The sequence below is a fragment of the Olea europaea genome, unplaced genomic scaffold (genome assembly GCF_002742605.1).
Source record: "Olea europaea var. sylvestris unplaced genomic scaffold, O_europaea_v1 scaffold311, whole genome shotgun sequence".
NCBI classification, from domain to species: domain Eukaryota; kingdom Viridiplantae; phylum Streptophyta; class Magnoliopsida; order Lamiales; family Oleaceae; genus Olea; species Olea europaea.
This window is the reverse complement of record NW_019249854.1, coordinates 685,911-710,672: the sequence shown is the minus strand read 5'-3', so window position 1 is coordinate 710,672 and position 24,762 is coordinate 685,911. Positions and strand designations below refer to the sequence as shown.

The 24,762-nt window shown below is 36.0% G+C and overlaps 1 protein-coding gene across 1 annotated transcript; it reads left to right on the top strand.

Moving 5' to 3' along the window:
• The first annotated feature begins 21,395 nt into the window (after positions 1 to 21,395).
• LOC111385218 lies at positions 21,396 to 22,314 on the top strand. Its single transcript, XM_023009595.1, has 2 exons — positions 21,396 to 21,848; positions 21,952 to 22,314. Exons 1-2 carry the CDS (start codon positions 21,396 to 21,398, stop codon positions 22,312 to 22,314), a joined length of 816 nt encoding a protein of 271 aa, XP_022865363.1.
• The last annotated feature ends 2,448 nt before the right edge of the window (positions 22,315 to 24,762 follow it).

The window sequence follows — 24,762 nt, the reverse complement described above, 5'->3', positions numbered from 1 at the left end:
TTCTTCTTATTTAAGGGTCCACGAAATGTTTATTTATCAACGTTAAAAATAGTCTTTATATCTAAGTGGAGTTCATCTAGCCCAATCAAAGGTCAACGACCAATTCAAAATTCATATCCGTCTTAGTGTTCTCTATCATATATATATATATACGAGTATTTAATATTTAGGCGTGTTTGATATACGTAAATGGAAATTATAAATAAATAATTTAATATTTTTTAGCACTTTAGTCTACTACATTGTGATTGAAAACGCGGTAACTCATCCAACTTATTATTTTTCTGAAGTTGAAAATTGAAGTTTTGTTTTTTGTTTTAGTTTGAGTGGTCTATTCGCTTTCGTCACTGAAGCTTATGTTAATTAAAATTGAACACTGAGGATAGAAAATTGGAAATGTCATTTTGTATAGTTAGAATGACGTTTTTGATTGCAAGATGTACAAAACCGGGATTTATGAATGCCTAGTTTTCAAAAACGAGGTTATTTACTAGTTCAATTTGCAACACGATTTTAAGGTGGGGCCATTTTATTTTCTTCCTACCATGACTCTGAATAAAAATTTTCTGAGAGAAACTACTAGGATCCTAGATTAAATCAAAGCTTCTTTGAATTGGGATTTCAGATAAACGATAATGGAAAATAAATGGATTTGGGAATTTGTTGCCAAATCCACGGCTTAAGTTTGATAATATTGTGACTGGTTTCAGTTTGTTTATGACTGATGAGGTTGAAAATCATGGATTTTCCCCCTTTCTCGAGCTCGTTTCTCGGAAATCTCTCAGGAATTGTTAAGATTTTGGGTTCTATCTTAGAAGGTCAACCTTATTAAGTGCTCGTTTGACATGACTTTTAAAAAGTCAAAAGGAGCTTTTGAGGTTCAAAAGTTGTTTTTGGACCCGTTGGCTAATTTTGTTAAAGTGCTTTTAATGGTTGAAAGAACTTTTAGACGAAGCAGGTTCAATGTAACTTCCTCTAAAAGCACTTCTGGAATAGAAAATGCTTTTAAATATTAGTTTTTAAACAAAAATTAAAATAGCTTCCTCCAAAAACTCTTCTACAAGAAGCAAAAGCTATGCGAAACACGCCCTAAGAGGAGTAGTCCAAAGCTTTATAAGTTGGATGATGGCTTTGATACCGTGTTAAGATTTGTGGTTCCATCTTAATAGGTCAACCTTGTTAAGAAGAGTAGCCCAAAACTTATAAGTTGGTCTATTTTTTTCATTTTTATTCAATGTGGGATTTGATCCTTAACAAGAATTAAAGATGTTTTCTTTTTCTTCTTAAATTGCATTTCATTATGTTGTAAGTTTCAACAAGATTTTGAAGACCCGGCAATTGTTGGGGAAATTTACACCGATTATGTGCATATTATATTTTTGTGAATATAATATGCACGTACAAAAATATAATATACACATAATCGGTGTAAATTTCCCCAACAGCAATAAAAAACATCATTGTTACAGCGCAAAATGGCATGTCATCATTTCAAGATTTACCATTAGTTTGACCACTTTTTTCTACCAGAACCATGCATTATCTGGGAACTGTATTGAATATTTTGGACATTAAATGGAGAGTAGTACCTGATTAGAGCAAAATCTGGAAGGTTGAATTCTGAAGTTATTGGAAGCCGATTTTCACTTTGTGCCTCCAAACATCATTTGAAGAATATTTTAATATACATTTGGACAATTTTGGTAACAGCCTGAATAAGACACTTTTATCCAAAAGCTCAAATAATGGCAAGTCCGGTCGGTGTCAACTCTTCAATTTATCCCTATTTTTGATGGAGAAGATTAAAGGAAAATGGTATATGGTAGAGATTTTCAAAATTCAAAAATGAAGGATTTGACAAATGAAACAATTTCACACAAGTGTTATGGAAATTGTTAATCGACTGTGGAAATTTAAAATTGCTCTTTATTATGCTCAACTAGATACAAGATGCTTATTAAAAATAAATAAAGTTCTTGGAAATGCTCTTATATGGTTATTTTGAATAGTTAGATAATTTGTTGTTGTTTATCCATTCACTTATTAAGGAACAACTATTTGGTAACTAGTTAATTTTTTTCTGCAAATTACATAAAGGTGGAAATTTTAGTAAAGTGAGAAAATAAATTATCTAGATATTGTGGGTAGAGAGGTTAAGATTTAGGGTGGATATATGACACCATAATTGTTATGGGATTTAAAGTGAAATTTCAATTATGCTTAGTAATTAGTTTCTTTCCAAACAGTGTCTAGGACCTGTGGGTCATTTAAATTGGTATTGATATGATTATATAAAAGTTTTTAGATTTGTTAGATAAATTATTCAAATTGGTATTTGCAAGAATTAATGATCTATCGATCTAGTTGTATTCTATTGTGAATCAATGAATACTAAATTTTTTAAATCATGGATATTCTAAGAAACGTCCAAGAATCAAGTTGTAATTAGGATCTTATTGTAATCACATTAATTTCTAAAATTAAGTACAAAATAAACTTGTACAACTTTTATGAGATTTTTTTTAATAAAATAGATTTTGAATATACATTCCAGCAATAAAATAATTTTGCACGCAGATCCTTAAATTTTTCCTACTTTTTAACCACGCGTTCTAAAAAAAAAAAAGAATCATTTTTCATTTCAAATAATATTTTCCTAACAAACAATAAAGGTTGTTTTGAATGAAGTGATTTTTTTCCAATACTATATTCGATTCATTAGATGTAATAGATCCTTAACCATCCATTACTAATCACTTTAAACTTAAGGGAAAGATGAAAATAATTTGTTTATTTTGTACTAATTTAATAACATTAGAGTCAATGGGCTGAAGGCAACCATTTTAGACTGGTGCAGGTACCAATTCGTGTCACACGTCATATAAACATACAAATAAGGCCAAAGAAAAGATGCTATTTTTTAGGTAATAAATGATACTATAAACATCAAATTTTCAAACATTATGTATTAATATACAAGTGTTGGCAGTTTCAAGAAATTAACAGTTTTCTCTTGTTTCTTACATTCTATGCAGAGAAAGATGGCTAGTATATTGCAAGTCAATTGCTTCATGGGAAGGTCTCCATTTTCCCACAAATTTGATCATCATTTCAGAGATTCACTCCTTTTTCTTTGAGTTTTAAGGTGAACAACTCTGTCTGTTTCCTTTGTCATGTGGACAGGCTCGATTAGTAAGTTGAACTGGCGTGGCTGCTAGCTTTCTTTCCTCGAAGTGTGAAAAAGGTTAAAATTAATACTGTACTAATTCAGACAGGTAAGCCATTGGTAATTGCATAGATTTTGCTAAAAGGCCACTCCCAATTAATTGATTTTTGCCATTAATTTCGGATCCTATATGTGGCTATTGAAAATTAATAGATTCACTTATTTCTATCCTAAACAATTTGGCGAGAAATAGGAAAGAAAATTTCCTAAAATTTTTTTAGTAGTTTTCTTATACTCATAACTCAAAAATGCAATCGTTTCTTGAAATAAATCCAAAGTTATATTCGATGTTATAAAATGAGAGAAAAAGAGAATAGAGAAAACTCAATAAACCTTTTGTGTGTATTATTGAAAACCAAAGCTCTATATTTATCGGTAAGAATCAAGGATACAATGATAATAATTTTTAGGGCTACAGGGGTACAAATGTCTTTCACCAATAAATTTTAATGGACTTTCCATTTACAACACTCCCTCTTGAATGACATATTACGAAATATCTGCCTCGTTAAAACCTTGTTTGATAAAAATGCAATGGGAAAAAAAGTCAAACGAAGGAAAAAGAGTGCAGTTATTTTGGAGTATTAAAATTAAATGCTACCTCATTAAAATATTGTTAGGAAAATCCAATGGGACAAAACATAAGCGAAGGAAAAAGAGTACAGCTACTCGCCCTTGATGTTGATCACTAAAAATCTTTGAGTCGACGCATTCCAATCTCATGAACTAATTTTTTGAATGTAGATGTTGACAGCGCTTTTGTGAATAGATCAGCCACATTGTCACTTGAGCGAATTTGTTGAATATCAATGTCACCATTCTTCTGAAGTTCATGTGTATGAAAGAATTTTGGAGAAATATGCTTCGTCCTGTCGCCTTTGATATAGCCTCCCTTGAGTTGTGCGATACAAGCTGCATTATCTTCAAACAAAATTGTTGAATTATCTTTTGTTGAAGTCAATCCACATGATGACTGGATATGATGGATCATATTCCTCAACCATACATATTCTCGCCTTGCTTCATGGATTGCAATAATCTCAGAATGATTTGAGAATGTTGCTGTCAAGGATTGCTTCACAAATTTCCATGATATAGTTGTTCCTCCACGTGTAAACACATATCCTGTTTGTGATTTAGCTTTATGTGGATCGGAGAGATAACCTGCATCTGCATATCCCACTAAAGCAGATCCAGACTTTTGAGAATAAAACAGTCCCATATCAATAGTACCTTTTAGGTAACGAAAAATATGTTTAACACCATTCCAATACCTTTGAGTTAGTGTAGAGCTATATCTTGCAAGGAGATTTACAGAAAAAGCTATGTCAGGTCGAGTGCAATTTACAAGATAACTTAATGCTCCAATTGCACTAAGGTATAGTACTTCAGGACCAAGAATCTTTTCTCCATCTTCAAGTGGACGAAATGGATCTTTTTCACATCAAGTGATTGAACAACCATAGGTGATGGCAATGGATGTGCATTATCCATATAAAAGCGTTTCAAGACTTTTTCTGTATAAGTAGATTGATGAACAAATAATCCCTCTGGAAAATGATCAATTTATAATCCAAGACAAAATTTGGTTTTTCCCTAATCTTTCATCTCAAATTCATTTCTCAAATAATCTGCATTTTTGTTAAGCTTTTCAGGAGTTCCAATTAAATTTAAATCATCAACAAAACTGCCACAATTGCAAATCCAATATTTCTTTTCTTTATGAAAACACATGGGCATATATCGTCATTTTTATAACCCTCTTTCAACAAATATTCGCTAAGGCGATTATACCATATGCGTCCGGATTGTTTCAATTCATGTAATGATTTTTGCAATTTAATTGAGAACATAATTTTCGGACATGTATGATTTATTCCTGGCACCTTAAATCCTTCAGGGACTTTCATATATACGTCACTGTCAAGTGAACCATATAGGTAGGCAATTACTACATCCATAAGGCGCATATCGAGCCCTTGTGACACGGTCAAACTAATTAAGAACCTAAAAGTGATGGTATCCATTACGAGAGAATATGTTTCCTCATAATCAATTTTCGGTCTTTGGGAGAAACCTTGAGCCACTAGTCGGGCTTTGTATCTTGTAATTTCATTATTCTCATTTCTTTTTCGTACAAAAACCCATTTTGTATCCAACATGGATTACATTTTCAAGTGTTCGAACTACCAGTCCAAACACTTTTTGTTTCTCCAAAGAATTCAATTCTGCCTGTATGGCTTCTTTCCATTTTGGTCAATCATTTCTATTTCGACAGTCATTAACAGACTGTAGTTCATGATTCTCATTTTGCATAATATCAAGAGCCATGTTAAAGGTGAAAATATTGTCTATAACAATATTATTCAATTCCCATAATTTATGAGATATCATAAAATTTATTGAGATCTCATTATTTTCGGACACCTCTGGTTTTTCAGGAACCGTACATTCAATATTTGATTGATCAATCTTTTTTAATGCGATTTTTTCTGAAGTTTTTGGTTGGTTTTTCTCCTGTACTCTTCTTTTTCGAGGTACAGAGTCTTTTGAACCAACTGGTCGATCACGCTTCTGGCATATTTGAGATTCATTTGCCACAGCAGATTGTCCTGCAGGGACATTAATTTTTGCTGGAATATTTTCTGCTGGAATATATGACTTTGTCACTTTTCTCGTGTCAACAAATACATCAGACAGTTGAATTACAACTCTTTGCAAATGAATGATTTTTTCAAACTATTGTTTACATTGATTGTTGCGGGGATCAAAGTGAGATAGAGTTGTTTCATTTCAAGAAATTCTATCTTGTTTTTCAGGATGTAGTTTTTTTTCCTCCAAGTTGGAAAAGTCATTTCATCAAAATGACAATTTGCAAAACGTGCAGTAAATAAGGCACTCGTTAAAGGTTCAAGATATCTAATAATAGATGGTGAATCAAAACCCACATAAATCCCAAGTTTTCATTGGGGACCCATTTTAGTACGTTGTGGGGTTGAAATAAGAATTTAGACAGCACAACCAAAAACCTGTAGGTGAGAAATATCATATTCATGACCAAATGCAAGTTGCAAAGGTGAATATTGATGATAGGCAGTTGGTCTTATACGAATCAATGATGCAGCATGTAATATGGCATGACCCCAAACAGAAATTGGGAGTTTTGTTTTCATAAGTAATGGTCTAGCAATAAGTTGTAGACGTTTAATAAATGATTCCGCGAAACCATTTTGTGTATGAACATGTGCAACTGAATGTTCAATTTCAATCCAAATTGACATACAATAATCATCAAATGCTTGTGATCTAAATTCACCAACATTGTCAAGACGAATAGTTTTGATTGAGTAATCGGGAAATTGTGCTCGTAATTTTATAATTTGAGCAAGTAGTCTAGCAAATGCTACATTCCTAGTTGAAAGTAGGCAAACATGTGACCATCTTATAGAAGAATCAATTAATACCATAAAGTAATGAAATGGTCCACATGGTGGATGTATTGGCCCACATATATCTCCATATATTCTTTTCAAGAAAGTTGGAAATTCAATATTGATCTTTGTAGTTGAAGGTCTAAGACTAACTTGCCTTACGAACAAGCTACACATGAATAATCATTAGATAAAAGAATCTTCTGGTTCTTTAAAGGATGTCCATGTGAGTTGTTTATTATTTGACGCATCATTATGGCTCCTGAATGTCCAAATCGATCATGTCAAAGTATAAAACTTTTTGAATCAACAAACTTCTGGTTCGTAACATTATTTGATTCGACCATTTTTATAAATGTAAAATACATGCCAGAGGAGAGTGTATGAAAATTTTCTTTTATCTGCTTCTTGCCAGATACAAAAAAAGTTATACAAAGATATTCAACATTATTTTTTTGCATCGTCTCAATGTGATATTCATTGTAGCGAATATCTTTAAAACTAAGCAAATTTCTTTTGGATTTGTTAGAATAAAGTGCATCGTCAATATATAATTTTGTATTATTTGGTAAAATAATACAAGCTCTTTCGGAGCCTTCAACGATATTCGACACACCCGATATCGTGTTAACATTATTTTCAGCTAATATTAAGTCCAAAAAGTATTTTTTGTCTTCAAGAATAGTATGTGTAGTTGCACTATCAATTAAGCAGCTGTCTTGACTATCCATCATGAATCTATAAATATAACAAAATAAACAAAATTTTTTTAAAAAAAAACTTGAATTTAGATTTAAAGAAGTAAACATTACTTAATATCATGAAATAAACAGTGCATAATAGAGTGTTTTTTTTTTTTTGCGGAAAAGTAAAAACATATTTCAGACTGAATTTTTAAAATGAAAAAAATACTAGTACATTAATCTATATCTTCTATCACACCACCCCCAACCAAATGGTCAATATTTCCATTTGGATCAGTAAAGAAATCGGAGACATCCAAATGAGTCACATCAATTGGACCATCATAATCAGCAAAATTAGTCTCCAATTTTTCTTTTCCCTTGATTGATCTCTGGTAGAGATCCACAAGATGTTTTGAGGTACGACACGTATGTGCCCAATGCCCTTTCATTCCACATCTGAAGCAACTTTCTTCATGCTCCTTTTTAGATTTGCCACTCTCGTTTGTTTTGTGCCTTTTAAATTTGTTGCCTTGTTGTTGATAACTTTGTTGATTATTTTTTCCATGATTTATTCCACGTACACGTTCACATCCACGTCCTTGTCTTGATATTGTATTTGTTTCAGACAATGTAGTACCATTTGCTTCAGGCAATGGTACAGAACCAGTTGGACGTAATCCATGATTTTTCATTAACAATTCATTATTTTGTTCAGCAACTAGTAGGCAAGATATAAGTTCTGAGTACTTTTTAAATCCACGCTCACGATATTGCTGCTGTAGGAGCACATTCGAGGCATGAAATGTGGAGAAAGTTTTTTTTCAGCATATCTTTATCAGTGATTTTTTCTCCACACAAAGTCAACTTTGAATATATTCTGAACAATTCAGAATTGTACTCACTAACCGTTTTGAAGTCTTGCAAACGAAGGTGCATCCACTCATAACGGGCTTTGGGGAGGACTATAGTCCTCTGATGATCAAATCTTTCAGTTGACTTTTTCCAAAGAACTTGTAGATCTTTCTCAGTGAGATATTCAATTTTTAATCCATCGTGAAGATGGTGACGGAGGAAAATGAGCGCTTTTGCACGATCCTGTAGGGATTCATTGTTTCCTTCTTTTATTGTCTCTCCCAAACCCTTTGAGACGAGATGGATATCAGCATCAAGTATCCATGACAGATAATTTTTATCAAATATGTCAAGTGCAGCAAACTCAAGTTTCGTAATGTTTGCCATTTGTTTAACTACACAATAAAATACAATTAGTTTCGAAAAATATGATTAATCATCACATGTTAATCAAATAGTCAATATCAACATGACTTTAAGTTACGTGTTTTCCTCTAAAGATAAAAAGTAATTTGAAATAATATGTTCTTCGAAACATATGCTACTTCTGGAGTACATTATATTTTGCTATTATTTCTTCAAGTGCAATATGTCAACATTCTTCTGGAATATTGAGAGTTATAATTTATGCTCTTCAGGAGCAAATAATATTCTTATAATGTTGTGCTACTTTTGGAGTAACAACGAATAGATCCATGATTAATATTCTTTTGGAATATTAATTATAATGTTGTGCTACTTCAGAAGCAACAACAATTAAAAATAAATTTAATGTAATGTTTCATAACTAAACATAAAAAAATGATAATACATCCAGTTGCTCACCATTAATTAATAGACAAACACATGTAAAATATTATTTTGAATTAATAACGTGAGTCGAGTGAAACACAAAAAAAAAAAAAAAATTGGTGACATGTAGAAACCTATTCACATATTATGGCACGAAATTCTAATTATGTGCAATTAAAAGAATTGAATTAGTATTAACCAATTAAGGCATGAAATTTGCAGAAACCAATGGATTTGAGAGAAAAGATGAGTTGGGTACAGTTATTTGTTAATTGTATATTATGGGGGTGTTTGAGTCACATTATTTTGGTAATAATGCATTCTTGAATAGTATATTGATGGGAAATGTGTGATTAAAAAATAAGGAAAAATTTTTGATTTGCGTGTAATATTTTTTTATTGAAGAATGTGTGGTTGAAATGATGTCAAATCACTGTTTAAGAATATATTTTTTTGAAATAATGTGGCTCAAACAGACCCTATATATATATGGAATCAGCCAAAATAGAGATTTGGAATTGAAGCTTGCTTACAAAAAACATTGACCAATTAAACAAAAAAAATTATAAGCATCTGTAGAACGTAAAGGGTTAATCTAAATATAAGGAGGGTATAGGAACATGAATTAATGCATATCAATTGATTTAATATAAATATATCTCCATAAAAATGCACGTGGATTGATGTAAAGGAAAAACATTAATTAATTCAAAAAAAGGTACAAAGAAAACACAATGATCGAGAAAGATGAGATCACATATTGCAGATTCAACAGATGTATATGTAAAATTCACGTATTATCAAATTAATTTTGATATACATGATAGATGATTATGAAAAAAAATTATTACATTCTAAGAGTTTCGTGCTGATAACGTGTTATAAAATGAGAGGAAAAGAGAATAGAGAAAACTTAATAAACATTTTGTGTGTATTATTGAAAACCAAAGCCCTATATTTATAGGTGAGAATTGGGAATACAATAGTAATAATTTCTAGAGCTACAGGGGTACAAATGTCATTCACCAATAAACTTTAATGGACTTTCCATTTACAACATTCGAAAGATTTTACTATTATTTATTATTTTTGAAGATTACATGGAAAGGACGAAATTGGTGGGAGACATCTAAAATTGTATATCTCATTTTTTTCCTAAAACTTTAGAGCAAATATCAATTTTTTTTATCAAAATTTAGTATATATTTTTTCCCCTAAAACTTTAGTGCAAATATCAATTTTTAGTCAAAATTTAGTATATCGATTTCACTATTCTACGGCTCCCCTTGCTCTCTTTCTTCTTTATTTTTCCTATTATTCAGGCACTTGAGTTTTTTCCTTTAGTTTTTTGAGTTACTAACTCGAAGGAAGGAGAGAAGATGGCGGGTTTTTTCTCGGAACTGCTGGAGTTAGACCAAAGTCCGATAGAACCGATTGGCTCAACTTCGATTCCTCTACTAAACAAGTTGATTTCGGGATCAAGGATCAAGAATCTACCGTTTTGATTTTGATTCTCTATACTATCTTGAGAATCAATAGTGAATTTGATTATCCCGAATATCTCTTTTTGAAGGTGCATCGTACCAAGATGCACTAAATATTTGAAGTAAACCATAAAATTATCTCACATCATTTTACATGCGCTTCTTCTTTCGTTTGCTGAAAAAAATAGTAGGTAATCAAAATTCAAATTTAATTAATTTTATAAATACTTTACAAATTCATATTAATGCAACCCGATAAGAAAAATATATTTCTAGTTAAATATTTCATAACAATTCAAATTTCTCGTTGTTTTCAAAATAATTGATCATAAAAAATCAAGATTACTGAGGAGTACTAAACATAATCACGTTATAAATATTATATGCATTCTTAATATATTTTTGATCCACATTTTAGTGTTTATGCTGTGTTTAATAATTTGTCATTTTTTCACATATTTGAGTTGATCTTCCACTTTTGGAGTTCGTTCTTTTTTTTTAATAGATTTTTTCAATTGTTAGATTAAATGAATGACAAGCAATTTCATATTCTACTTTTATTTATTTTCAATTTGACTAGTAGTTTCATGGGGTTGGTATGAAGGAGGTTGTGGTGGACTAAATGGCGAAGAATGATTTTATCTTTTTAATTATAGTAAATTGGAAAATTCACCATAAACTTTTAAAAGCTATATATATATATATATATATATATATATATATCTCTTTCTTCGCACCATTTTCTTGCATTTGAGGATCAAGAATTGTGTTAAGCTATTTTCCTTTAATGGATAAAAGAAAACATGTTACTAAACTTAGTTCCTCTTCTGATGGACTTGAAGATATTGGCTTTTGTCCGGTCAAAAGCTCTACCATAACGACGCCAAAGCTATAAACATCACTCTTTTCTGTGAATTGGTTCGACTGAAAGTACTTTGGATCTAGATACCCAAATGTCCCTTTGACCTTGGTGGTTAAGTGCGTTTGATCTAATGCAATAGACCTCGAAATTCCAAAATTAGACACTTTAGCGTTATATTTTTCATCTAAAAGCATATTATTCGACTTGATGTCCCGGTGATAAATGGGAATGGAAGATGCATAGTGCAAATAGGCAAGGGCATTTGCTACTTCGGTAGCGATTCTCAAGCGCACATCCCATGAAAATGGAAAATTGGGACATTCGTCACGTATGAGGTCAAAGAGGGTTCCATTGGAAATGAATTCATAAACTAGCAATGGAACTTCAGACTCTAAACAACATCCTAGTAGCTTCACAATATTTCTGTGATTTATTTGTAAAAGTATGACAACCTCGTTTATAAATTCCTCTTGTTGATTTGCATTGACTGATTGGGATTTCTTCACTACGGCTATTCTTCCATCTGGTAGCATGCCTTTATAGACCGTACCTCGGCCTCCTTTACCTATTATTCGGCTTTCATTGAAGCGATCAGTTGCCTTCTCCAACTCCTTGGACCGGAAAAGTTTCATTCTCTCAAGGACATCTTCATTAGATGATATCTGTTGTTGTAACAAAAGACCTCCATTTCGCTGGAAAAATTTCTGTTTGCACTTATTTCTTTTCCTCTTCTTTAGTACTTTGTACAACACGAAGGTAACCCCCAATAGGAACAATAATACCAAGGCTATGCATAAACCTGTATGAAAAATCCATAGCATCTATCTTAAGATAGTTAATTGTACCATCATAGCCAATGTATCAGATGATCTCTGGTTGCAAAGGCAGATTTAGATAGTTTTATTAAGAATTCATTAGCTATAAACCACAACCTAAACATGCACCAGAAGTTTACACTATCTTTTCCACCTATGTCAAAAATGATACTTTCTAAATTCTACATCACTTAATGCATGAGAGATTCATTACCTGCATTAACTATAGGAGTATGTTGAAGGTTGCATGAGAAAGCAACCAAGACCATCTTTTCTGCCATCACCGAGATATCCTTTCCGACATTCACAATTGTAATTACCTGGAAGGCTATCGCAGGTTGCAAATTCATCACATGGATGATCCTTGCATTCATCAACATCTAGCAGAGGAAGTTTCATCAAATTATCTCGATAATAGCCAAGCCAAAAACTGATGGTGTACATATTTTTATTAAATAGGGAAAAATCCTTATTAACTAACCTACGTAGCCCGGACTGAGATAAGGATTGCCCGCAGATCCTATAGAGCATTTGCAGTTGTATCCCCCTCTTCCAGTCCCAAAATCAACACAAATGCTTTCTCCATAACATAGGTTAATGCCAATCGAATTCTGAGCTTCAGTTCAATTTTTGTCCCCAATTTCCCATTCAATCACCAAGGGCACGTTATCTAATGAGATCGACATATTATTGAGATGAGATATGCGAAATGTGTTCCTATCCCACTTTCCAAGAAATGCGTAGCCACAGGGATTAAATGACCAGACATTATGATGACCATTCAAGCTTGTCAGGGAAATATGGAAATACTGTAAACCCTTTGTTATGGAGGCCTGGCAACAGCCAATTCTAGAGCAAACTCCTTCACTCAAATCCTGGATTTTCGAACATATACCAACGCAAGCACTTATGGAATCTTCCATATCTTCTGACAAAGAATCGTCATCACATCCAACGGCTATGAGCTGGTTTTCAGTACTGTAAACCCTTTGTTATGGAGGCCTGGCAATAGCCAATTCCAGAGCAAATTCCTTCACTCAAATCCTGGATTTTTGAACATATACCAACGCAAGCACTTATGGAATCTTCCATATCTTCTAACAACGAATAGAATCACATCCAATGACTGTGAGCTGGTTTTCAGTAGATAGGCTAAAAGAAGTGTTCATTAAACTGATAGACACCAAGTTATCGATAGGTGCATTTCCATCTTTATCATAGCATACTGATTGATGCCAAGGAATTCTTGACCCATATTTTGTTGTCAAAAATAGCTGTGACCTTGAGATCAGTTGTTCCAAGAAAGGCCTTGGGAGGGTTTGAAAATGTATCACAGCTGATATTGAACGACGGATTGAGGGAACAACTAACATTTACGCCAATACCAAAAGGGTATGGAACAGTTAGATTCCCACACATGCTTTGGCAGCCAGGTTTCGCAGTGGCGGTATTACTATTGTCAGCAAGCAATAGTGGAAGCTGTAGCCAAAAGAAAATAGAGACAGCAGTATGCAAAACCAAGTTCATTTGCATAATCAGTGGCAAACATTGCTTGCTTAGTCATGTAATTAATGAATTAACTCTTGGCTTTTCTACCTTAAGAAGAATAGATTTGGTTTCTTGTTGAAATTGCAGGGGATAGAAGAAGTTGGATTGAACGACAGCCGGCAGAGAGTTTATGAGGTTTAATATAATCGATAAAATCGAATTGTTTCCTTGTCTCTTCGGGGAGTACAAATATAAACTTGTATTACGAGGATTAGATCAGATTTTTTAGTTAACTTGAACTTTTTTTTTAATCGGTAAATGTGAAATTCCATAAATCAAAATTAATTTACAAGTACACCGGGCATACCCAAAAAATCAGAAGGTAAGTAACCAATACATGTACACCGGACATACCTGGGAGTATCAAATAAAAATAGATGCACCAACATCGGTCTAAAAATCGACTACAAAAGATTCAAATTGAATCAAAACATACAGATACAAGGTGAACATAACTTTGTATACGTGTGTTTTAATTTATCTTACAATAGATTCAAGTTGCGGCTTAATACCTTCAAAAATACATCTGTTCCTTGCCATCCAAATGTGGTACACAGTTTTTGCAAGTGCAACACGTTTTGCTCTACTTGGCCAAGTCTTACCATGGGCTTCCCTTTTCATCCATTTTAAAGAACTCAACAAGGTAGACGTGGTGCGTCAAATAGCCAACGAATGTCGGATATGATCCCAAAAATCTCTAAAAAAAAGGGCATGAAAAGAAGAGGTGTTAGGCAGTTTCATCGAAGACTCCTGGAAAAATTCGGTCCAAGTCAAGTCAAGATGCGTCAATCTGTCTTTAGTTTCCAATTTTCCCCGAACAGCTAACCAAAGGATAAATGAATGTTTAGGAGTGATAGAACATTCCCAAATAGAGGTGGCCACCCGATTTTAACTCCTTTCGGTCCAAAGAAATCATAGGCAGCTTTGGTGCTGAAAATCCCAGAATCTGTCCAGCTACATAATCTGTTAATTCCAGCTTATTTGTCGCTATGTGATTCAACAATGCTGTCTCTTATTTCCAGTAGCTTTTTAAGAAGTGGAGAATCATCTTTCTTCACTCTATATTTCCAAATATCCAAACCTCGAAGGCGTACTTTTTTTAATCCATTTAATCCATAGAGTATCCTTTTTGCTGTGAATGTTCTAAAGTGTTTTGGAAAGGAGAACAACATTCCAACTTTTCATATCTTTGAAACCGAGCCCGCCCTCATGCTTTGGAAGGCAAATTTGATTCCAAGCTACCAATGGTTTTTTAGACCCCCATAAGAACCTTCGACAAAGACTAATGATCTTAGAAATTATCGTTGCCGGAATGGGAAAAATTGATAACCAAAAACATTCCACTCCTTGTAGAACGACTGGCACAAATTCCGCTCTACCCGCATATGATAATGAAGAAGTCGACCATGTACCAATATAGGAAGAGATTTTATTGGTGAATGAATCGTATGAACTAACTTTCAATTTTTTCGCCGCAAGTGGGATGCCCAAGTAACGAAATGGCATGGTACCAATTGGGAGATGAGAAAGAGCAAGGATATCCTCCAATTCTTGACCATGAATCCCCACGGTGTAAATACCAGATTTCCCAACATTTATATTGAGACCCGACACGGCACCAAAATTTGAAAGACATTTCATTAAGATATCCACCGACATTACATCCCCTCTAGCAAAAAGCATCAAATCAACCGCAAAAGCTAGGTGTGTAATCTTAAAGTGTGCACATTTAGGATGAAAATTGAAATGGCTATCCTTTGTAGCCTCCTTTACCATTCTAAAGAAATATTGAAGGCATAAGATAAACAAGTAAGGAGATAACGGGTCACCTTAGCGTAGACCTTTCTTTCCTTTGAAAAAACCATGAAAGACTCCATTAAGAGCGATGGACTAAGATGGAGTTGTCACACACTCCATAATCCAATCAACAAACATATTGGGGAAACCCAATTCCTCAAGGACTTTAGTAAGAAAATCCTAAGTCACCGAGTCATAGGCCTTTCTTAGGTCAATTTTAAGAAGACATCTAGGAGCCACCTCTTGCGATTGTATTGCCTCAAAAGCTCTTGTGCCAAGTGAATATTTTCAATCATGCTCCGTCCTTCCACAACAGCGGTTTGTGCTTGGTCAACAAGCATAGGCTTCAAACGAGAAGAAATGATCTTTATAATGACTTTATAAAAGACATTACAACAATTAGTGGGCCTATAGTCCCCAACCGATGTAGAATGATTACCTTTTGGTACTAAAGCAATGATGGTGTGATTGATTTGCTTGAGTAGAGACCTCGATGCAAAAAATTCTTCAATTGCCTCCATGAAATCATTGCCAACAATATCCCATGGTTTTTTGAAAAAAACAAGATGTGTATCCATCCGGACCCGGTGATTTGTCGTCCCCAATACTAAAAAGAGCATCTTTGATCTCTTGTCTCGTGATGTCCCTGACAAGTAATATAGCATTTTTCCCCATCAACATAGATCCACCTCTTAGAATTTCATCATTAAATTGCCGTCCAACAGTTTTTTTCCCAACAATTCACTATAAAAGTGAGTGAATTCCGTTGCCACCTCTTCTTGGGAGGTAGAGTAATTACCATCCCTCTTGATAATAGTTGGAATGAAGTTCCTTTTAGCATTTCTCTTGACCAAAGAGTGGAAATACTTGGTGCATTTATCACTATTCTTCAAATGCATGCACTTTGCTTTTTGGTAATAGAAACTCCTTTCCGCTTCACATAGCGTGGTAGCCTCCTTTCTCAATCTAAAAACTTCACACTTTAATTGAAGATTTTGTTGATCATTATGCAATTTAACTTGTGCCAATTCCAACTTTTTTGAAGCAAAGTCGGCTGGAGAGGAAACGTAAGCAAAATGCTTGTTGTTGAGCTTCTTAAGCATCCCTTTAAGACTTTGTAATTTCTTACAAAGAGAGAATTGTTTAGATCCCAAAAAGACTTTATTCCAACCATTTGATACCACTTCATGAAAATCCTCATGGCATGTCCACATGTTGAAAAATTTGAAGGGCCTTTTCTTCCTATCAACTTCCCCGAAAATTGAAACAATACAAGGTGAGTGATCGGAGAGGCACCCTAATGGAATAAAGTTTGCAAAACTGTCATAACTCTCAAGCATCCAAGTTTCATTTATCATGGCTCTATCAAGTTTGCTCCAAACGGAATTATTGTTCCAAGTATAGAAGCATCCAATCGACTGCAAATCCAAAAGTCCAACAATATGGCAATATTTATCCAAATCTTAATCTCATACGGCGTGACGTCGACACCATTACTATTCTCATCAAAATTTAGCACATTATTGAAATCCCCTAAGACCAACCATGGTAAGGAGCAATTGAGACCGAATTCCTCAATGTTATTCCATAAAGGCTTGCGAGTCACAATAGTATGGAATGCATAGACAAAACTAACAACGAAGGAACGTGAAGTTACCTTGCACATGATTGAGCAATGGATGACTTGTGCGGTAGTCTCCAAAACTTCCAATTCAGCCTTCATAGAACTCCACAAAACCAAAATACGGCCCGCTTTATGATGCTGAAAGTTGTTTGGAAAGTTGAAACCACCAAATTTATTCCTCATAATTCGGCAAAGTTTCGAATCTTTCAATTTTGTTTCCAAAATACCTATAACATCAATCTCATGTTGTTTCATGAAACCTTTAACCCCATTTTATTTTCGGGGTAGGTTAAAGCCCCTAATATTCCATGCGCCGATCTTCATGATGTTGAAGCAAGGGAGGTACCTTTCTTCTTTTCGGGTTTTTTCACCACATTCCTTACCTCATCAACTTTACCTTTAGGCTTTTCATTGCTTACATTTTTTGAAGTTGTCCCTGTGATTTTGAACATAGGATCAGCCACCACATAGTCCGTATGACAGCATCTGCTAGTCCGCGGTTGGGTGGGTTCAATAGAAATTGAATTCCTTTTATGGGTAGCCCCATTTCTTATGTGAACTAACTCAACAAAGGGGGCGTCCGGCTAGTCCTCAGCCTGGCTAATCTACCCGTCAATAGCCCCAGGTTGAGCCTGAGTTCAAATTTAGTTTAGAGGCTGCCTATCCTGCCCATCGGAATCCTTTTCCTGTTGATTTGTTGCTGCCTTTTTTTAATTCCCAGCTTGACCAATTTTCACCTGAGCAGCCTGTGAAGTGGGTTTAGATGTCTCCCTACTTATGGGCTTGCTATTGTCACCCATAGATTTTTTCTTAAAATTGCAACCAATAGATGAATGCCCAAAGACTTTGCAAGAACCACAAAATTTAGGTTCGTGCTCAAAAATAATTTCTTGCTCTCTCAAGATGCCATTTGGAAGTCTAATCTTTACCACCCATACAAGCACGATAGAAGCATCAACTTCAACTAGTGCTCTTGCATAGGAAAGTCTACCCCTATTTTTCGTGACCTTATCGGTCGAAATGGGTTTGCCAACTTTGGAGACAATTTTACCCAAAGTATTCATATTCCAAAACTCTAAAGGCAATCCCGGTAAGTTGACCCAAACCGGCATAGTGCTAACATTTTTGTCATCAAAATCAAAATAACGGGGCATGACTTTTAACATTAATGGTCTTCCATAAACCAAGTACGGACCACCATGCAACACACTTAGTCTATCTACATCCGTCTCAAATTTGAAAACCAACCATCCTCTTGAGTGCACAAAATATTTATACTCGACCTTCCAAGAATCACACAATTGGAGTAAAGCCACTTTCCCCAAAAACCAACCAGCAAAGTATCCAAGAGACCATACCCCCAAGTATTCTTGATATTATCTTCATCCAATTCTCCCAAAACAACTTTCTCCAAATGATTTTCAAAAGGCTTCAACTTAAAATTTCCTCCATTTTCCTATCGTCTTTAAAGAGATCAACCCATGGAGCTTTAGTATCTTTTACAACCTCATTTCTAGTAACATTAGCATTATTTTGTTGCTTCAAATCCACCAAATTCAATTCAAAGTCAGAATTTTCAGATTCCCTATCATTTTCTCCAAGTGTCAATGATACACTTTGTGAAGGTAAACTCACCTTATTACTCTCCGCAATATTGGACTTCGAAGGGGCAGCAATACCCCTGGAACCATCACCTTGCTGGATAGTCTGGGGCTTAAGAGGTGTCAACCCAGAGTAAAGGCTTGCAACATATTTTTTCTTACCTATGAAAAAGCAAAAACTATGGCCTGCTGGGAAGGAAACAGGTAGCAGAGAACGAAGATGAAATAAGAGCAGCCCAAAATTAACTGAGAACTGATAAAGACCCAACACAAATAGTCCCAACAAGAAGGCCCAGCCGTGAAATAAAAAAGCCCAGGAGAAGATAGAATAGTCCAAAGTCAGTTAAATGACCCGGCCCAGAACCAAATAATCAGTAAGCGGTCAAAGAAAACCAGGAATAGAAGATGCAAAATACTGTAAGAAGTCAAAAAGGTCAGAAGACATGGCCAAGGTAACACCAAAACTGCAGAAGTCAGCCACCAACCCCAAAAAACATGCCAGCTAATGCAGAAACTAGAGACCAGATTCAAAAATCAACTGACCAGCAGGAATAAATACACAATACATACACAAGAAAACACAAACTCCAACGAAGAACCAAGAACACCCAGGAAAAATGGTAACCAAGAAACAAATTGAAGAACAGAATAAAAAACCAGCACAAGCAGAATACTAGCCTGAAATTGGAGGACCCGGTAGCCAATAAAGAAACCAGAACCAAGGAGAAAAGAACAGTTTGCTACCAAAGAAAACCAAACCAGCTAAGAAAATCAAAGAGAAAGACAAACTGGACGAAAAGGAAGCTAAAGTAATCAATGTTGTAGACCAAAGCTGGAACTAGGAACCCAAACCGGCACAATATCCAAGAACAAGAACCGTGAACAATATAACTTATGACCAGAAAGTTACCACCAAAAAACTCGGATATGAGCAAACCAAACTGAAATGAAATATGTTAAATTCGATTTTCACTAAGAAGTAAAAATCAAACCCAACATAATGAAAAACTCATGAAATCAAGGCAATCAAGTAGGACTTTCTCTCACTTGAATTTAAGAGCATCTCTCTCTAACCTTATTAATTTTTTTTTCGTAGCCCGAGAAAATTGGGAGAGTCATGGTAATTTGAATAGCCAATATGAAATTTTGTCAAATCTTATTATATGAACTACATTCAGTCTTGCTAAGGCATTCTCTACTAGCTACGATCATTGTGAAGATTAAGTGGGAAAATATTAGCTTGGACGTACCCCCACAGCATTTAGACCCTTTTTTAAAGGGGATAGTCTGAAGTTAGATAAAGTCGAGCCTCCTATGGAAACTCTATAAATTATAACAAGCCATTTACTCTTTGCATAGTCACAACTAAGAAAAGGATTAGTAGAGCTCTGAAAAAATAAAAATCAATGTTAAATATTGTTTTCTTTTCTAAGTTCATATCGATTTAGGAAGATGATATCTCGAGAATCATCTAGTTTTACGTAATTTCACAATTACACTAAAGTTTGCAATATTCCTCTTTTAAAGTTAGAGGATAGGCTTTGTAGTGCATGACGACACAAGTAGTAAAATTTACCAAACCTCGTAAATTCTTGGGTTCTCATTTTTCTTATATTTTTGGACTCACTATTTTTCATTCTTATTATTATTCCATTAGCAATATTTGACATCCATTTTTTCGAACAATTGGCATGGTACGATAATTTCGGTATGTAGCAATGCGTGGTCTTAGGCATGCCAATAAGTTGGAAACTAGAAATTGGTTTGGAAGAAAAGTCAAAGAAGATAATAATGCACACAAAAATCAATCTTAATGCAGTTGGTAAAACTCGTAATTTTTTGTATCTGTTAATCAAAAGTATCCGTTATATCTAAGAGAAAGATGTGGAGAGCACTAGAGGAAAATTTAATTGAAAGAGAATTGGAAATCGACTCAATTAGAAAAATAAACTCTTGAACTTCCAATATCAACTAGGTATCACTATTGACGTTCATATCACTTCTAATCAGTTAGCTGACTTGTTGAATTTGAATGAAGTATTCTCGAAGATGAGGATAAAACTTTGTTATTGTTGTTGAATTTGAATGAAGCACCTGATGCAGTCATGTGTCAGTCTTTCCCCCTGACCCTCAGGAGAGAAGCCAAAGACTGGGTGGCGACACTTGCCTCTCGATCTATCTGAACATTTGATGAACTTTACAGGAACTTTGTGACCTACTTCCTCAGTAGTAAAAAAAAGAGGAAGACGGCCATCGGGCTGATGCAGGTGATCCAGGAGAAGGACGAGTCTCTACAAGAGTATCTAGCCAGATTCAACCGAGCGTCCCTTGGAATAGAGGATCTCCAAATGTCAGCAGTGGTGACTGCGTTGATGAACGAAAATCAGAACCGAGCCTTCAAGATGTCACTTTTCAATAAACCCCCCAGAGTCAATGCACGACCTATTGAAAAAGGGAGACAAGTATGTTGATGTCGAAAAAGTGGAGAAGATCACAAAACAACTCAGAGAGGGACAGAAAATGGAGAGTCACACAGGAGACAAGCTGAGATCTGCCAACAAAAATAAGCTGAGGAGTGAGTAGATGGGTAAAGCAAGACCGACAAGTCAGGAAAAAATGGGAGGAGCCCAGGACGTTCACCCCTTTAAACATCCCACGTGTGAATAAAGGAGCTTGAATGGAGATACGAGATATAAAGGAGCTTGAATGGCCGAGGCCCATGGCAACGCCACCCGGTAAGAGAAACCAAGGCAGATACTGTCATTTTCACAAGGATCACGGGCACGATACGAAAGAGTGCCAACAGCTGAAGGACGAGATCAAGCGCCTCTTTAGACGAGGGCTCTTGGGCAAAAATGTAAAGGACAACCGGGGTAAACAAAAAGTGGAGGACTACCTCCCACCTAGGGCGGGAGTGATAAATGTGATTGCAGAGGGGATAGCAGGAGGTGGAGATTCAAACTCGGCAAGAAAAAGATACGCACAATCTCTTGGGATTTGTTCCATCCAAAGAAAAGTGAGGTTTAGTCAGAACATCACTTTTGATGAGGAGGATTTGGTAGGTGTAGCACACCACCATGACGATGACTCGGTGATAGTAGGCTACATAGCTGATTTCGACGTGAAGATAGTACTGGTTGATAGGGGAAGCGTTGCAAATATACTTACATGGGATTTTTTTGGGGTTAAAGATCTCCCATAACAAGTTGAAAATAGTAACCACCCCACTACAGGGCTTTGGAAGGGCCACGGTAATTCCAGAAGGGACCGTGGAACTCCCTGTAACGCTCGGTATATATCCCACCGCTATGGTAATTGTGGTAAGTTTCTTAGTTGTAAAAACTCTCATGGCCTATAATGCGATCTACGGTCGGCCATTGCTGAACGTAACTGGAGCCATTCTCTCGACCTATCAACAGGTCATGAAATTCCCAACCAGTAGGGGAATCGGGTGTTTGCGAGGGGACCAGGAAGCATCCAAGAAATGCTATGTCGACAATATACTAGTGAAGGGAATACAATATACCAGTGAAGGGAATACCATCGATTATGATGTTGGAGGTCGAACCTCCGAAGGGGAGGATCGAACCACTTGACATGATTAAAAGGATCTCCGTATCAGAAGGACGGGAGTTTATCATCGGGGCCGGTTTAGAATCTGAAGAAAAATGAAGTTGGTAAGGTGCCTGGCAAATAACCTAGATGTTTTTACATGGAGCCTGAACCACATTACTGGGATCAGCATAGCCATCGCTCAACATCGCCTTGGCATTCTCCCCGGAGCTAAACTAGTCTAACAGAAAAAGAGGAACCTCGCCCCTGAAAGGCAGTAAGTGGCAAAGGCGGAGGTGGAAAAGCTACTGTAAGCTAGTTTTATTTGGGAGGTGCAGTACCCTGAGTGGTTGGCCAACATCGTGTTAGTGAAGAAGTCAAACGGGAAATAATGCATGTGTGTAGATTATACCGGGCTTAACAAAGCATACCCAAAGGACTCATACCCACTCCCCTAGATTGACCACCTGGTCGATGTCACGTCAGGTCATGAAAGACTTAGCTTCCTGGATGCATTTTTCGGGTACCATCAAATCTCTATGGCTGAGCTCGACTAGGAGAAACATCATTTATCACAGATTCTAAGATATATTGTTACACGGCCATGCCGTTCAGCCACAAAAATGCAGGAGCAACCTACCAAATGATGGTGAAAAGAGTCTTTTGGGAGCTGATTGAAAATTTCATAGAAGTCTATATCGACGACATGGTAGTAAAAAGTGCCAAAGCGATAGATCATGTGGCTTGTCTACAGAAAGTATTTGATGTGGCTCGACACAATAACTTGAAGTTCAAACCGGAGAAGTGTATCTTCGGTACTGTCGGCAGGAAGTTCCTAGGCTTCATGATCACCCAAAGAGGAATTGAGGTAAGCCTTGACAAGATACAGGCAATACTAGAAATGAAGAGCCCCACTAGTAAGAAAGAGGTTCAGCTGTTAATAGGGCGTGTGGCGGCTCTCAATCGCTTTATGAGTCGGCGGCAGATAAGTGTTACCACTTCTTTAAAGCCATAGGGGACTCCATCAATTTCGAGTGGACTCAAGAGTGCAAAGAATCACTAGAATCCTTAAAGAAGTCACTATAGCAGTCTCCTATTCTGACTAGCCCATGCCCTAGTGACGTATTGTGTCTCTACCTTGCGGTGTCGCCACAGACAGTCAACGCCGTTCTTGTGAAAGAACTCCCAAAGGCAAAAAATCAATCTACTACATTAGTCAGGTCCTCAAAGGCATAGAGACAAGGTACAGCCTGGCCAAATAGCTGGTGCTCGCGTTGATTGTTGTAGTGAGGAAGCTTAGACCTTACTTTCAATCCTATACGGTACAAGTAATGACTGACCAACCCATCAAGCAAATCCAATATCGACCAAAAACCTCCAGGAGGCTACAAAAATGGGCGATTGAAATAAGTGAGTTTGACATTAAATTTAGGCTCAGGACGGCCATCAAAGCACAGCCCTGGCAAACTTTATTGTCGAGCTCACCATTTCGACAGAGCCCCCAAAAGGGGAGAAGGTAGATTGGAAGATCTTTGTAGATGGTTCTTCGAATGCAGAGGGATCATGAGCAAAAATCATAATGATCGGACCAGACTCTGAAGAATTGGAATATTCGTTGCGCTTTTAGTTCCCTGCTACCAATAATGATGCCGAGTATGAGGTAGTCATCACAGGCTTGGGTTTGGCAGCAAGGCTGGGAATGACTTCAGTGGAGATATGTAGTGACTCACAGCTAATAGTAGGGCAGGTATCGGGAGAGTATGAAGAAAAGGATGGGAGGATGGCAGCATACCTAATGAAAGTAAGGGATTTGCAAAGAGGGTTCGCAAGCTTTAAGGTGACGAAGGTCTCGCAAAGAGATAATGAATGCGCAAATGCACTAGCAAAGCTTGCATCGCCCAACCCAAAAAACTTACCTCGGACAGCGAGTGTTCAAGTTCTACAACAACCCATCTTTAAGTCTGGGCTGAGCTAAAGAATATCGAACACGAAAAAAGTTGGATAGATCTGATAATCAAATATCTAGCAGAAGATAAGGTATCGAAAAACCCTCTAGAGGCAAGGAGATTGAAAGCTCGAGTAGCTTCATTTACCGTCACTGATGTACAGCTCTACAAGTGTGGTTTTACCATGCCATATCTGAAATGTAGACGGCCCACCAAATCCAAGTATTTTTTATGCTAACATGCAATCTTGAATCTCCATGCTCATCCCGTGAAGACGTACGATCGACATAGCCCAGAAAGCTAGGCGGAGAGTCTTGAAAAGCCAAAAAATTGGCTAAGACCCTTAACTGTCAGACCACCTCCTGACGGTCGACATAGCCATACGACTAGGTGGAGAGCCTTGAAAAGTTAAAAAATTGGCTAAGGCCCTTAACCGCCAGACCACCTCTTAATGGTCGACATAGCCTACACGGCTAGGCGGAGAGCCTTGAAAAGCCAAAAAATTGGCTAAGGTCCTTAACCACTAGACTCCTCTCACAACGGCCA

Excerpts from the sequence above, each read along its gene's own strand:
- LOC111385218 (XM_023009595.1), top strand. The coding sequence starts at position 21,396 with ATGGAGATACGAGATATAAAGGAGCTTGAATGGCCGAGGCCCATGGCA. Across the intron at positions 21,849-21,951 it reads CTGATTTCGACGTGAAGATA|GGCTTTGGAAGGGCCACGGT; the intron begins GTACTGGTTGAT and ends ACCCCACTACAG.